The following is a 15,343-nucleotide window of genomic DNA, read 5'->3' as shown; positions in this document are numbered from 1 at the left end:
CCCTCAGCCCCATGCAATTAATTTCACAAAATATTTAGAGAGCTATTGAGGTTGACAAGTGGGGAACCCAAGGTTTGCGCCCGGCGCACGAAGTGGTTTTATTTCACAGAATGCTCCAGATGATACTCGTATACAAAAATGTGTGCAAGTTTCGGGGACATCAAATATAAATGAACACTAATTTAATTGCCTCCGAGCTGGCGCTGCTGAGAACCGGGGTTTAGTTTTTTAAAGAAATTGTGACACACTGTTGGTAAATGGCCAGTTATCTCGGGTGCCTGGTCGCTCCTTGGCCAAATTATTGCCAGGCCATAAATGGGAAAACTTTCCACCAAGGCGCCGTGTGCCCGAAGCTAAGCTTAGGACTTGTTCTCCAGCGAAGTCTGGCCCTGTGCTGTATAAAGTCAGTAACATTCTACATATATGTGCAGATACTCGTACTTGTATCTTTAGTCTGCTCTTTAGTCCGCTCTTTGGAGTGTCAGCCTGTGCTCACGCGTGTCGGGTCTGGTTTCAACAGAAATTTACCTGTTGTGATTTATTCAATCAACTTGTGCGTCGCCCCAAACAGCGCGAGCGCTCCCATTATTATTTAGACATCTTTGTTGTCCCTGCCAATGCGCCTTATGGGACTTTAATGTCACTTGCCCGGCTAAGCAAACTTTGCTGCCACATTTAATCTGCATAATTTTTATAAAAATTACCAAAGGAAAAAGGAAATACGAATACTGAAAACAGACAGCGCAGCTGCCGAATCAGATACATTTTAAGCCAAAGACGTTCATAGCTTCATTGAATATTTTTAGAATTTGATGAGCTGCCTTAAAGGCTGGTAAACACTCTAGCTGAAAGCGGAGCTGAACTGAAGGTTGAGTTGAAGGATGATCTGAAAGCTGATGGACCTGATCTACATCTACAAAAATAAATCTTTACAAACAACTGATACCCGCATCATCAGTCTTGCAAAAAAGGATCAGTTCATGTCTTCCAAGGCCATATACGCTTAAATTGGCAAAGAAATATAAGGTCTAATGATGATAAGGTGAGCTGATTTCTGCGAGTTTTTTCAGCTTTCAGATCAGCCAGCAATACTGTGTTTGTTTGTTCGGAGCTTATAAGTAAGTCTTCAGCTCCGCTTTCAAGTGAGCACGGCCTAATTGTCGTCACATGTGGCGTACTTTAATGAAAACTGAAATTCCTCGAAGTCCTATTTTGTAAAATCATATTAAATAATCTATAGCTTTGCGACATATTGCTTATGCCCTTAACATTTTTATAGATATACCTTAAGATGTGAACAAAAATATGAATTCATAAATTGATTGGATTGAATTATTTCTTACGACAAGCTCCGACTATTTTATATTCGAGCTCTGCTCATTTTAATCTTCATTCATAATATAATTCAATTTCATAGCTATTCATGATACATTTCCGTAATCAAATGCTTTATTTTTTGGTGTACTGCCACCTGGCATATGCAAAATTTTTAATTAAATTCTCTCAGCAGGAAAAAAAAAACAATTTAGCGCATTTTTCGGCAGCTGGAAAAATATTTGTAGAGCTTTGTCTGACGACCATTCTGTTTCAACCCATCCCATCGCGTCGCATTCCATACAGGGCCAATCCCCACACAAACGCCTTCCCGTGCTGAGTTCATTGCGATTGCATTTTGCAGCAAACTTTTTAATTAATTGCGCTAGCCAATTTTTCGAGGGATGAGAGTACTTTTATTTCCCAACGAAGGTCCGAGTGGAAAAGGCTGACGTCCAGAGGGCGGAGAGTGGAGAGTGGACCACACGAACATTGCTAATTTGCTGCAGCCAGACAAGAGGCCCTCCTGTCCTCTTCTCTGGTTGGTACCACCATCACAGCTCCCCCTACTCTCCGGAGAGTAGGTAGTCAATCAGTAAGCCATTTGACGGTAGCGCCGGGTGTGAGTGCGGAGCGGAGCTGGATCACGGGAGGCTCCTCCGCAGATGCGAGAGTTGCGCGCACCGCTCGCCTCGTGTTTGCTAATTTATGCGTCGCTGCAGCCGCAAGGCGAGCAAAAGAGCGGCAAAAGTTAGGGTACTGACGCAAGGGAGTGAAGGAACCACCAGACGACACGGAGCGAAGTGGCAGTGGAATTTTTGTTGTTTTCGCTGCTCTTGTTCGCGCTTTAAACTCTGTTCTGACTTCGGTTCCGGGTCCGATTCGTCCTCCCCCTACATTTTTTTCACATGATGGCACCGTCCACGTCTCCATTTTGTTTCGACAGCGTTCTTATTCCCATCCCCATCTCGATCGAATCCCCGCCTACAGTTTAATGTTGCCTTTTATTTCCTCGGGCGGCTGCACAAAACAATTTGTCAAACAACAAAACTTTCTCCAGTCACATAAAAGGATAAGGGCCGAAGAGTTGAAACACATTTCCACTTTTCAAGAGCGAACAAGGCCATTTAGGATCGAAACCCGTCCCCTGAGGAGGGCCGAATGCATCAACGTTTCAGTATAAAAAATCTTTAGTTTTTTATTCCAACTACACAATGTTTTTGTATTTTTTAAGTTTCATAATTGATTGAAGTTGTATATCAAAATATTACAAAGCGACAAGATTAAAAAATCTTTATGTGCAAAAATAATTTTTTTTACTTTTTAGGTCTTTAAATAAAATAGAAACGCACTCATTCCAATCTAATGATATCCCGATCAAGTATAAACCGCACAATGGTCAATCCATGTGTCAATAGTTCATGTGCCACGACACCACCTCTCCGAACCCATGGCCATGGGACAAACAGGGCACCACCGTATTGCTCTATGATCAAAGTCTGCAATTGGACAGGATCGTCTGCATATGATACGGACTTTGACAAGGACATACCTGATACAATAATGCGGCATGGATCTCATTTGGTAAAGCGTAGGACATTTCCTTTTTCAACACCTGCTTGCAGAAGCGCTATTCCCAAAATTGGCCCAAAAGTTTAAGCCTCCTTCCAATTTCGGCCTTTTTGAATGATAATTGACCTCACCATCTCAGCATTATCTAGCGCGATGCACATTTGCTCCTCATTCGTTGGACTACCTCGACAAGTGCCCTTCACATAATAATGGCAAACGGGTCCAAATTATTTGGGCGCATGATTACAGACACACTTACCGAATATAATTCATTCGTGTACTCACGAATACCAGCTTGATAACTGAAGCCTGAACAATATCTTCCACAACAATGACTAAAATTTTGTTTGGTCGTTTTGTACGGCAATTTTGCTGAGCATGGTAGAAAAGATTGTAATGCAATTTTGTGAAATATTTGCACTGTGCTTTACTCGTGGTTAGGCCCCTCGAAAAGAGTGAGCGTTGAGCCTACACTGATAAAAACGTCAAGATGCAGTGTACTAGTTGATCCCACAGAGCTGTTGAGTGTGAAGCGTATTTTTTTGTCAGTGTATAGGCTTTGTGAGCTACCAAATTGAGTTTAGAAGTTGCAAACTGTCTCAACTGACGACCACATATGAGTCTAATTCAATTTGAGGTAAGCGGACAGGCACTTTCGACTCCTCCACGTTCCGCCCCGCCCCGCCCCGCATGTTAACTACAATAACAATTAGCATTAACATTGATAGGGTCTGGGTCTGGCCTCTCCCGGCCTGCGGTCGGCTGCTGTCGAGAGGGTTGTGGCCCTTTCCATATTGTGGTTTGCTTGCCAGGTTTTCCCGGATAAGATTTGCGCTTGGGTCCCGCGTGGCGCGTGTCTCATCAAATAAGAGTAAACTTAATTACTCCTAGGATCTGTATGATGCAGCAGCTGCTTGTTAATGCGGTTTTCCTGCCGGTTTCTATCCTGCCTTCCTCCCATCCGCCATTCCGGGCTTTGAGGAATGTTATGTTTATTAGCAGCTCTTTCACATGTATACATACATACATACTCAAGTATGTTCATGCAGGCGTCTTGGTAAATGTTTTACTGTAATTAGAGCCCCAGGCCTCGACGCCCACAGCTCCACTTATTGTTGTAGCTCGACCAAGTGTTACCTGCTTTGTGGCTTAGCTGGAATTGAAACAGAATTGTCAAGTGCGTCGTTTAGCGGAACACAATTAATAGAGAGGGACTCCAAAAAAGATCTTTAGGCACATGGTATAGTATAGTTTGAAATCGTATATGTAAATGGCTGATTTACATAGAAAAATAAATGTGTAACTGAAAGTTATTTCCTAATTGGTGCCAGTACACCGACCTTGACTAAGATAATGAATAGAATACTAAGATTTAATTTAACTAACTAAAGCCAAACTTATGGATGTATGTTTCCACTTCAATTGCCTTCCATGACGATATAAAGAAAAGGAAATTATTGAAATTAAAGTCTGATTAATGCAGCGTACAAAACCACCGGTCTGCAAGTGGCATAAGTACGAGTAGCCCAAGCTGTTTCTGCTCCTCGTATTCAGGTGGATGCTGCCTTGATATTCAATTAATCAAATGATGCAGGCTGTCGGATTCAGTTAGAGAACCCGGCCGGAGTGCAGCGGAGCCAAACCGAGCACCATAATCAGCCGAGCACTGCCCTGAATGGAAACAACGTCTCGGCTTGTTATACAAATAGTTGGTTGCTAGTCAATTATTGGGACTGGCCTGGGAAATCCAGCTAAATATTTTATTATGAGCCACCGTTTGTCTTGATTATTCTCCAGTCGGCCGCGCGAAAGGGGCGTTGCTGGCGGGCAACGGTCGACGGGTGCATAACTAATTGAAAACTTGCAAAACTTTTGCTCATTAATAATAAGCCACACCAGAAACCCAGAGACCCTAAGAGCTTGGCGACTATTTGCCTAAGAGCTGGAATCGTAGTCAGAGTCGAAGTCGGAGTGGAGGGGAGTGGCCGTTGCTATCCTTTTTGACTGCGTTATCTTCTCATCCGTCAGTTTGATTTGTTGTAAATGATTTAATTACTTATTGCAAAGCGCTCCAAAAGCTATTATTAAGTTGGCTGCCCGCCAGGCCGCACTAAACACGCGTATTAGATTAATGTTGTGATTACCCAGCCATCCCCGACCGGAACCGTCTGCAGCAGCTGCTTCTCCCTGTACAATATTTCGAAGCATTAACGAGTCACAATCACTTTTTGCATACTTTTCCGCTCTTCTCGTGCGGGGTTCTTCTGAGGACGAGTCCACTTTTGCAAGGACGCTTCTGCTATTGAATTATTTATATTTCGTTGCAACTTGCAACCAGGGACCCTTAAGTAACATGAAAGCTTAAGACGCTGTCGAAAGTTGGAATCGATAGAGAAAAAAAGAACTGTGTACTATTAATATTTTTGTTGCCTACCAATTAAATTCAGTTTAACATATAGATAAAGAGTAGCTGTTCATAATTCTATATTTCATACAAATAAGTGAACTTTAAAAGGAATCCTTGTGTCCAGAGTATTTTTCTATGTCTAATCGCTTGTAGACGAAGATCTGGGGCATCCACAAATCTCAGAGACTATTAACGCTAGAGTAACCAAATTTGGGGTTTTATTTAGAAAATAATTTAGAATTGGAGCCTTTATTTTAGAAAGAATTTATATATTAAAAACAGTGCTGATAATGCCTGTTTGTCCAACAAGGTCGGTGTCGTTCAATGTCGGTTGAGCACCAGTCGCCCATTGACGAGTTCAGGCTGGCCCCCGGTGCCTGTGGATTGTACGGAAATTGAGGTATACCACCAGTGGTATAGTGAATAGGTGAATAGGTCACTGGCGATGGGGTATTCCAGTAGCCAACTGGATAAAGCGCAGGAGCAGGACTGGGACCTGGATTGAAAACGCTGTAGCTTCTATCTGTTCCGTATTAAGTAACAGGCGTTTGGGGGGCGAACTGAGATGCCTTCTGATAGCCGGGAGTACTTGGATTGGAGGCAGAAGGTAATCCATTAAAGCCATTTGCAAGCATGCAATTTACGCTAGGCGGAGCGTCAACTAACGAACAACCCGTAAAAGTGAAACAAATTCAATTTACAGCATGGAAAATGAAAAAAAAATTACATTTTTAATTGGAAAATTACAACAACAAGACGTTCGAGATGGAGTGCAACGAGGGCAGGACAAGAGCTGAGGACATTGATGGAAGATGGAAGCCTGGCCATTTATTACCTTCGCTTCACCCGGCACAGGGGATAGTTACTCAATTTGAGCGATATATTTCCCTTGACCAGGAGCTGATCCAGCCGGGCCTCTGTGATGATGCGATAGCTCCGAAATATCTTGGCCAGCAGCAACTTCATCAGCATCTGAGCATACCGGTAACCGATGCACATGCGCAGACCCTTGGTAAATGGCACAAAAGCAAAGGCATGACGGGAAGGTGCCTCGGGTCCGAAATGTGCGTCCGGATTGTAGGTGCGGGCCAGTGGTCCCCACACCCGTTCGTCCCGCTGCATATTGTAGATGTCGATCCCGATCTGGGTGCCGCGTGGGATTAGAAAATCGCCGTCATCGCGACGGAGAGGGAAATCCTGAGCTGCGGAGCGAAGGACCATGGGAACGGGTGCAAAAAGCCGCATGGCCTCGTTGATTGCCATTTCTGTGTAGGAGAGGCGCTCCAACTGATCCAAGGAAATGTTTCCGTTAGGCGGAAGTTCCGCCACTAGCTCCTTATGTAGCTTCTCCTGGTAGGTCGGATGCATGGCCAGGCAGAGTATGGTGAAGTAGAGAGCCGTTGATGTGGTCTCAAAGGTCTGTCCGAGAGAAAATTTCAGTGTAGGCTTCAGACTTTTATCTAGAGTCTCTTACTTACCGCTGCAATGGTGACATTGGCCTCATCTCTGACATCCTGCCAACTTAGTTGTCCACGCTCCACATGCTCCCTCACCTGTTCAATAAAAATTGACTTCGATTTACTCTTCGACTCCTGTTGCAATGGCTCCTTGGAGGTGTCGAGATCCACAACCGAGACAATCGGGGACAGCAGCTGTGGGAACATGCAAATCATTGGTCATGGCACGGAATTGCGTATCAATTTACCTGCTCCACAAACCCACGGAGAACGCCGACAACCTTCGTCTGTTGGACAAAGAGTCGCGAGCGTCGATAAATGAGTTCCGGATAGAGCCAGGGCGACAGCATTCGCTTGACACACACCTCCGTCAATCTTTAAAGGATACATACATATACAAGCAAAAAATGTTAAGCTCTGCAGGTCCTTGGCACCATTAAGGTAGAACGAGTTGCAATGCGCGAGAAGAGCATTTCCGCCTGAGATGCTACAAGATTGTAATTAGCTAATAGCTAAGAAAAAACTAAAAGGACAAAAATCATGAAATGATACTTGAACTTCTACCCTGCTTTCCAAGGACAGAGTCTCCAAAAGGAAGATGAACAATATGGTTGCAACTGAATTACTAAACTGAGTGGTTATTGAGCAGACCTGTGTCGGAAGTCCAGGAACTAAACACTTGTATGATATTACAAATGCGGCATACAAACATACGATTTATAGTGAATATCAGATGCTTACATCAAAAGACTCACCCATTGTAAGCCTCGAATATTGCCGCAGAACCGTCATGCTGGAAATTCATTTTCCTGCCCATGGTTGTCTCTACATCAGAATTATGTAATTGGAAAATGATATGCAAAAGTGTTTCGTGGCTACTCACGACATGCCGCTTCCAGTACAATCTTCTTCAAGATCTGATATATCTCCAATTCCTTGCCATGCTGTACACCCTCCAGATCCAGCTTCAGCAGCAGAACCTCCGCCTCGGCATTAAAAATGGGCAAAAAGTTGCAGAGGATCTGACGTCCAAACGCAGGGTTGATGAGTCGACGATGCTTGTGCCAGCGAGGAGCGCTAGATGTGAACAGTCCATCGCCTATCGCCGAGCTCAGGAAGCGGTAGAAGTCTCCCTTGTTGGTGCAGTGGTTCGAGTTAAAGACTTGCTCCACAGTTTGTGGGTCGTTGACGTAGAGAAAGCAACTGGTTCCCATCCAGGAGACGAAGGGTGCTTTGAACTTGTGCGACAGTTTATCCATGTACTGCAGAAAGGCTGCAAAAGACAGTTAGCCACAGCCTAGATTGGCTTAACTCCGGCCGCTCTTACTCTCGGTATTCATCATTTGCAGCCCCATGCCGATTAAAGGCCAGCCGATAGGTCCCTTTAGCTGCCAGGCGGCCTTGTAGTACCGTCGTCGGGTCCACAAAAAGTACGTCCAAACCAGAAGCAACCAGATGGCTAGAATGATGCAGGTGCCGAGCAGCATGTCGTTGAACTCGGGGGTCCCCAGTGCGCGTCAGAAATTAATTGTTTATCGCGCAACGTTCAAGGCAACACTGAGTCTAGGCAGCCCAGCTCAGGCACCCATTGAGGTTTCTATATGTACGAGTATATGGATGGAGCGTCAGTGTGGAGATTACGCATTTGTGGCGTAATGAGGAACTTACCATGCCCGCCACGTTTGAGCCTCTCCTTAAGGTGTTCCATTCGCATGCTAGTCGCGTGCCCCTAAAAATTATGCCAATCAATAATAAAATGCAGTGAGGCAACGATGTTAGGCCAGTTTGAATGTACTCTTTAAACTTTTTAAAAATGCTCCGTATATTGGTAATAACTGTTTTTTTCTATACTGACAAGCACGTTAAAAAAAAAATCAAGATACCCTACCTTGGCTGAAAACGCAGCTGGGCACAACACATCGTGGTATGTTTCTTGACCTTATTTTAATTTAGTAATTGGTTAATTATTGGGAAAACGGATACGTCATTTAGGTAGGCGGCAACCCTCTGCTGCTGCCCAACACAGCTCATTCCCCACCCCCATTTAAACTCTTTAAAGATTCATTTGGTTTTTTAATTATGCTTTTTATTCGCTAGTCATATTTTTACAAATTGTTTTAGTTGTGTTTTTGTTTATTTCAATTATGCATTACTTTTTTTCAACAACGTACTTTAATATTATCTTCTGTATTTCCTTGACTTTTAATTTATCCTCTTGCGGCGAATCAGTTTCCATTTGTTACTTTAGTTATGTTGAGATAGAGAGACACATGCGGAAATGGAACATACATATGTACATACGTATGTATGTTGATAGGCTTGTTGGTAAAACTTAGTGCGCTCTGTGTTGAGTGAACGTCTCCGGGTGTTCCAATGGATTCCACATTTTAGGATCTGGACCATATATTTGGATCCTTCGAAATTCTACAATGCTGCACTCCACTCTCTTTTTAAGTTTAAGCTAGGTTTAAAAAGTTTGCGATATTTGTTTTTTTGTGGACGTTGCGTTTCCAGTTTTGTCATTGGTAAGTTTTAGTTTGGAGTTGTAAGTGGTTGCTTCTGCATTATACTAAAGGATGTGTTCGGGGTTGGTGTTACAATTTTTCAACCGGCTGTCTTTCGGCATTGATAAACGTAAGCACGATACTGCCTGACTTGCAGTTATTACACAGTTTAGTATATAAATATATGCCAGTCATATTTCCTTAGTAGGTCTACCTTATATACACTTTCCATATGCCTAGCCGTATCTCGAGGGACCTAAAGTTTGCCCTGCTTTATAAATAAATTATACACCTTTTTATTGTCAAAAATATTGACGACTCGCGACAACTCCGTTTGTGGTTTTCCTGGCATTACACATAAGTTGTACAAGAATCAAGAATGATCTGCCCGAATTCATACATACATACATACGTAGGTAATTGTTTTAAACTATACCGAGTTGTTAACTAGGGTAGACTCAATCTTGGGGACCTTCAGTTGTCACCTTGATCTGTTTTCTTTAGAAACTTTTCGAATTGCAGATAAGATATGTACGCCCTTACAAATGGTGCTGTGGCTTGTGGCTTAACGAAGAAGAGTTGAAAAAAATGCCAATCCTCATCTATCCTTTGATTTGATGAATACAGCGTGTGTTATATCTGCTGCAAACATCATTGCATCTAATATGTATTGGCATCGGTAAGGGCATACACGTATCGGCTTGCCGGGCAGTTCATTCTTAAACAAATTTATTTGCAACTCTTCTTGACTTATTAAAAATATATATATATATATATTTTTTTTTTTTGTTAAACTGCTTTTGCTGTATATTGTAGGTGTTTTGTTTTGCAAATTAATTTCAAACAAAAAAGAAAATCCTGCTGTTGATCTTAATCTATGTATAGGCAACTCATGCAAATATATTATTCCTTGCATGTACATATAAATGTATACAAAATAAACTTTGCTTTCACATTGACGCTTGCATAAAAATTGTAATCAAAAAACACTGGCATGGTTCGTTTGTGACTGTTTGAGATGGGGTAAGACGGTGCAATTGCTCATTTTTTGTGTGTTTGGGGGCGGAGGACAGATATGGTCTATATGGTATGCCATGAGCATTGTGGGAGGGGGGCAAAAGCTAGGCTAAAGAACCCGATGCGGTTCCTGATATTAGATATTAAATGGCTTATGACCTTTGATGGAATTTATGTGGTTAAATGTTCATCCTATCATTCCTTTATACTTAGGCACAATAAATTTATTTTGCTTTTTTCATTTTTACTCGACTTCTTGAAGCTGTAACTTTTTGCTAAATATTTTGCTTCGCTTAAAAGTAGTTACTACGTGTGTTTTTTTGTGTGTGTGAGCGGTGTGTGGATGTGTGAGTTGGTGTTGTGGCTAATTATTTCATATACATATTTGTTAAGCGATTATTTTTTGCATATTCCTGCAATTATTTCTACTAAAATTTAAACATTTAAGCCGCTGGCCAATCATTTAAAGCTTTTCACAATCATGTTTATATGCAAAATAAAAAATATGTATAATAGGATTACAAAATCTACTCAATAAATAATGCATCATTTAATTGTATTGTTGAACTATTTCTATTGCACGCTTTGGGGCGCGTGTTGGTGTTTCCATTAGCTTGTACTCGTATAGATAGTGAACTCTTGATTTTCATAATTTCCGTTTGTTCCTACAAACCGTTTTAATTGCTTGGGTTTCTTTTGTTGTTTTTCGTTTTCTCTTAATAACGCAATACGTATCACTTAGCGGATGTGCCATCGAGAATGATAAACGAATAATTGGAATTATATAAAAATGCTCGCTGGCTGAACGTAAAGGGACTTGGAAATTGGGGGATAGCTCTTGGGCAGATGTTTGCTGCCATCTTTCAAAGCAAATCCGCAAACATCGGCCCAGAACAGTTGGCTATCTCTTCTATCTGGCTTTCTCTAAACAATTACAATTTGGGAATTTATTTTTTCACACATTTTCAACGCACGAATACAAAAATTATTGCCGTACAATAGTTTCTTTCTCTTGGGAATTAAACTTTACACACAGCTCTTCTACTTTCAGCTTACACACTTTTCATGAGCTTACTTTTGTTTTTGTCTATAAACAAAATACGATACGAATGAATGCTACAGAATAGAGAAAAACTTATGTTTTTATGTTTTTTTCTGTTTTTAGTTTCCTTTTTTTGTTGTGTTTGTTGCTGATTCTTAGCTAATTCATGACTTCTTCTTTGCTTCGAGATGATTAACTCTCCGCCTGCTGGTTGGCCGTGAACTGCGTGATGCCATCGTTTTCCATGGACTCGAGGATGTCTGCCACGTAAACTGCCACATCGGTGTGGCTCGTTTCGCCACGACGTATGAAGGGCATCTCCAGCAGTCGGCTATACTTGGGCCTGTCGCTCTCCTTTTTAATCAGGCTAAAACAAATGGAGCAGTGAAGAGCGACTTTATATCCAAATTATTATTATGTAGTGCTTACCAAGTATTGACAAATTCTACAAACTCTTTGGAGAACTCCATGCCATTATAAGAGGTCATTAGTCTCGGCGGTTCGCCTTGAACAACCTAAGGAACATAAGAACCTAAGACACATTCCCGAAGCTTAGCATAACTTTCAGCTCACCTGGCACAGCTGCTCAAACACCGAGTCCCATTTCCGATATGGAAAATTACCTGTCGCCACCTCCATCAAAGTGATTCCCAAGGACCAAACATCGCTTCGCACATCGTAGCCCTTGGCACGTTCTGGATCGATGCGCTCCGGCTGCAGAAAAATTCAAAATCAAAATCAATCAATCGATAATGATTTTGGCAATTGGATTTTTTCAGTTTCCTTACCGCCATGTAGGGCCTGCAGCCCGCATCCTTGGTCTTCGCTATAGAGTCAACTAATTGGCCTGAAATCCCAAAATCACACAGCTTGATGTCGCCTCGGCGATGCAGTAGAATGTTGCTGGGTTTTACATCCCGATGTATTATCTTCAGCTCCTCCTTCAAATAGTTCAACGCATTCACCGTGGCAACTGTGATTTTGGCGAGGATAGACTCTGGTAAGTGACGATGCTGTTTCTCGAATATGTACTTGTAGAATTTGTCCAACGACGTATCCATCAGTTCCATGCATATCCAGCAATCGCCCTCTTTGAAGAGCGCTCCATAGAACTGAACAATGTAGATGCATTCATTGGACTTCATTACCACTTCGAGATCCATAAGCAGCTGCTTTTGTTCCTTTTCGTCGACGGTAGAACGGATGCGTTTTACTGCCATAACCTTATCCAACTTCTTGAATATCATCTTATTGACTGCACCAAAGGCTCCGCGCCCTATCTCACCCTCGTCCTCGAGATCATCTGACGTAAACTGATGTGTGTTCGCAGCACCCTCGCCAAACTGAAGCTTGCCACAGGCCTGCTGGCGTATACGCTCCCGATGGCGGTCTGTAGCAGTGCTGCTGCTGCTACTGCTGATTGAAGCCGGCGCAGGCCCACCTCCACCACCGGCGCCACTGCTGGTGACTATTGGGGGCTGGGCACTAAATCGCAGCGCCACATTATTATGTTGAGATGAGGAACTGGAGCCTGAAGATGTAGACCCGGACGAAGTCGACGAGGTTGACGAGGGCGGATGGCGAATGCTTAGGTTGTTCAGACTGAGCTGATCGGGAGGGTTGCGCGAACGACTGGGTCCAGCTGTAATTTATTAATGTTTTGTGCTTACTTTTTTGGCTTATCAACTTTGCGGTGTGTGCACTCGTACTCCCTCAGATATGCGTCAGTAGTAGTAGCAGCACTTATGTGTGTGCGTATGTACGTACAGATTTATATATGTATGCACATATATATCAGATGGTGGTGCTATGGGTATGTCGAGTGCGTGGGCAGAGCCAGGAAAAATAAATACTCACTTGCAAACAAATTTTTCGGTCGCTCGGCCATTGTGACTGACGGCTGCTTCGGGATACTGGCAGAACAGAAAGTATTGATATTATATTGCTTTGTTGCCAAAGGATGTCTGTCTCTGGTCTTTTCAGTGGGCGCCGCGCCCCTAATACAAAACGTTGATTGGGACTGTGAAAGGGCCGAAGGTTGCGCTATGTTCTTCCGTCGATTGGTTTGCTTGAGGGTCCAACTCAACACTTTTCTTTTCTACGGTTAAAGTGCACATGCACTTTTTAGTAATTTACATAAATACCCAACCAAAAGGGCTAGAGATGAAACATTGATTTATTTCGCGGTATCGATAGTGCACACTCCAACGGGCGATATGCGTCGATAGCTAACGAGTCCAAATATGGTCACACAGCATTAACCATAAACAAATCGCATAATCATGTCCAGCGGATTTGCACGAAGCTCGTACAAGTTGTTTGTGGGCAACCTGCCGTGGACTATCAGCAGCAAGGAGTTGAAAACTTACTTCTCCCGCTACGGACACGTGGCCAATGCAGAAGTGGTCTTCGACAAGCAGCAGGGTCTGTCAAAGTATTACGGATTCGTGGTCTTTAGCCAGCGCGATGCTTACAACAGCGCCAGCAATCAGAACACCCACTTCCTAGAGGGCAGAGTACTCAATGTGCAGCGCGCAAACGAAAGCCAATAAAGTAAATGGAAGAATATAGTATTTAATTGCGTGTACAAAAGCCATACAAATATTTTGATTGTTTCATTTTTATTTCCTAAAACCCTGTGTTTTTTACTTGGGTAGGTAGAACTTTGAGTTAGTCCCAACCACCGACTGTATATTGGAATGTCCTCGTTGGGTGATTAGTTTCGAGAGTTCGTCCTTGATCTGCTCAACGAGATAAGGGCCCTCGTAGACCAGGGCCGTATAGATTTGGACGTAAGAAGCTCCCGCCTCAAACTTCTGGTACGCGTCATACCCAGATGAGACACCGCCGACGCCAATTATGGGAACTTTACCGTTGGTGAGCTGGTACATCTGGGCAATCATTTCTGTGGAACGGGCTCTCAGCGGCTCTCCGCTCAACCCGCCTGCCTCGGCGGTCCACTTTGCGTCGTGCAGATTGTCGCGCGACACTGTCGTATTAGCCACAATGAGACCATCCACGCGACTCTTTTTCCGCTTAATGACGTCTACTATGTCGCTCATGTCAGAGATCTCTAGGTCGGGCGAAAGCTTTAGCAAGATCGGCACATTACGATTACTTTCCAGACGCGACCGTGCCTCGTTTACTTGTTCCAGCAATTCGGTTAGCTTCTCCTTGCTCTGCATATCCCTCAGTCCTTTCGTATTGGGACTGCTAACGTTGATTACTAGGTAATCCGCCACGGGACCAAACAACCTGACTCCCTGTACGTAGTCAGCGACTGGGGTCATGGTGTTTCGATTGCGTCCCAAGTTTACGCCCACTATGGCATTAAAATTCTCCTTTTTACGCGACTCACTAAGCCGCTGGAGAACTGCTTCATGGCCATCGCTGTTAAATCCATAACGATTTATAATGGCTTTGTCCTCGGACAGGCGGAACACTCGAGGCTTCGGATTTCCCTCCTGAGCTGTGGGCGTGACAGTTCCTACCTCAACAAAGCCAAAGCCTAGATCTTTCAGGCCGTCAACGGCCTCGGCATTCTTGTCAAACCCAGCGGCGATACCAATCGGATTGCTCAGCAGGCGACCAAAAAACTGGGTATTCAGATTGATGTCATCTTGGTATTGGGAGGCTGGATAGACGCGATACTTGCATGCCATCACAGCCAAGTTGTGGCTGGCCTCTGCGGGCAGAAGACGCACGGCCGGCATTATAAACGTGCGGAAAAACCGGTCCTTGTTGTTATACGCCGTAATACCCATAAGCAAGGCGGTGGCCCCTGTTGTAACAATTCCCAGCGAGCGCATGCGACTCTAGAGAGACAAACGTAAGACGACCTCATACTTTTTTCATCCATTTTAATACGAACTTACAAATTTCTTAGATTTCTCCATCGACAGTAATTGATCTTGGAAGAACAAAACAACAGAATTCTTGAAAAATTTAATTTGTTGGATTTCGATTTCTAAATTTGCTTTAAAAGGAAGTAAATGTATCGATAGACAGATTCTGAATAGCTCACTTGCAC

General features: G+C 43.3%; 4 protein-coding genes across 4 annotated transcripts; 1 reads left to right on the top strand and 3 right to left on the bottom strand.

Annotated features, from left to right (window-relative positions):
• Positions 1–5,995: 5,995 nt before the first annotated feature.
• On the bottom strand, positions 5,996–8,333 carry Cyp313b1 (Cytochrome P450 313b1). The gene is made up of 6 exons (XM_001358992.4): positions 8,078–8,333; positions 7,634–8,023; positions 7,506–7,575; positions 6,999–7,125; positions 6,772–6,945; positions 5,996–6,712 (listed from the first exon to the last, which is right to left on the bottom strand). The coding sequence occupies exons 1-6, from the start codon at positions 8,235–8,237 to the stop codon at positions 6,125–6,127; spliced, it is 1,509 nt and encodes a 502-aa protein (XP_001359029.3). The 5' UTR covers positions 8,238–8,333; the 3' UTR covers positions 5,996–6,124.
• Positions 8,334–10,209: 1,876 nt separating this feature from the next.
• Mkk4 (MAP kinase kinase 4) lies at positions 10,210–13,484 on the bottom strand. Its single transcript, XM_001358991.5, has 5 exons — positions 13,171–13,484; positions 12,102–12,955; positions 11,887–12,027; positions 11,743–11,828; positions 10,210–11,680 (listed from the first exon to the last, which is right to left on the bottom strand). The coding sequence occupies exons 1-5, from the start codon at positions 13,199–13,201 to the stop codon at positions 11,506–11,508; spliced, it is 1,287 nt and encodes a 428-aa protein (XP_001359028.1). The 5' UTR covers positions 13,202–13,484; the 3' UTR covers positions 10,210–11,505.
• A 59-nt stretch (positions 13,485–13,543) lies between these two features.
• Positions 13,544–13,917, top strand: SLIRP2 (SRA stem-loop interacting RNA binding protein 2). Its single transcript, XM_001358990.4, has one exon. It carries the CDS (start codon positions 13,596–13,598, stop codon positions 13,863–13,865), a length of 270 nt encoding a protein of 89 aa, XP_001359027.3. The 5' UTR covers positions 13,544–13,595; the 3' UTR covers positions 13,866–13,917.
• Dhod (dihydroorotate dehydrogenase 2) lies at positions 13,868–15,312 on the bottom strand. Its single transcript, XM_001358989.5, has 2 exons — positions 15,189–15,312; positions 13,868–15,128 (listed from the first exon to the last, which is right to left on the bottom strand). The coding sequence occupies exons 1-2, from the start codon at positions 15,207–15,209 to the stop codon at positions 13,959–13,961; spliced, it is 1,191 nt and encodes a 396-aa protein (XP_001359026.5). The 5' UTR covers positions 15,210–15,312; the 3' UTR covers positions 13,868–13,958.
• Between the last annotated feature and the right edge of the window lie 31 nt (positions 15,313–15,343).

This window comes from Drosophila pseudoobscura, chromosome 2 (genome assembly GCF_009870125.1).
Source record: "Drosophila pseudoobscura strain MV-25-SWS-2005 chromosome 2, UCI_Dpse_MV25, whole genome shotgun sequence".
Taxonomy (NCBI): domain Eukaryota; kingdom Metazoa; phylum Arthropoda; class Insecta; order Diptera; family Drosophilidae; genus Drosophila; species Drosophila pseudoobscura.
The sequence above is the reverse complement of the archived record's forward strand: the minus strand, read 5'-3'. Positions and strand labels throughout refer to the sequence as shown.

Bases quoted from the DNA above. Each gene is read 5' to 3' on its own strand.
- Mkk4 (XM_001358991.5), bottom strand. From the start codon at position 13,201: ATGGCCGAGCGACCGAAAAATTTGTTTGCAA. The intron at 12,956-13,170 runs GTGAGTATTTAT...AATAAATTACAG, and splicing joins ACCGAAAAATTTGTTTGCAA to CTGGACCCAGTCGTTCGCGC. The intron at 12,028-12,101 runs GTAAGGAAACTG...ATTTTTCTGCAG, and splicing joins GCTGCAGGCCCTACATGGCG to CCGGAGCGCATCGATCCAGA.
- Dhod (XM_001358989.5), bottom strand. From the start codon at position 15,209: ATGGAGAAATCTAAGAAATTT. The intron at 15,129-15,188 runs GTAAGTTCGTAT...TTGTCTCTCTAG, and splicing joins TGGAGAAATCTAAGAAATTT to AGTCGCATGCGCTCGCTGGG.
- Cyp313b1 (XM_001358992.4), bottom strand. From the start codon at position 8,237: ATGCTGCTCGGCACCTGCATCATTCTAGCCATCTGGTTGCTTCTGGTT. The intron at 7,126-7,505 runs GTGAGTCTTTTG...TATCCTTTAAAG, and splicing joins ATATTCGAGGCTTACAATGG to ATTGACGGAGGTGTGTGTCA. The intron at 6,946-6,998 runs GTAAATTGATAC...ATGTTCCCACAG, and splicing joins TCCGTGGGTTTGTGGAGCAG to CTGCTGTCCCCGATTGTCTC.
- SLIRP2 (XM_001358990.4), top strand. From the start codon at position 13,596: ATGTCCAGCGGATTTGCACGAAGCTCGTACAAGTTGTTTGTGGGCAAC.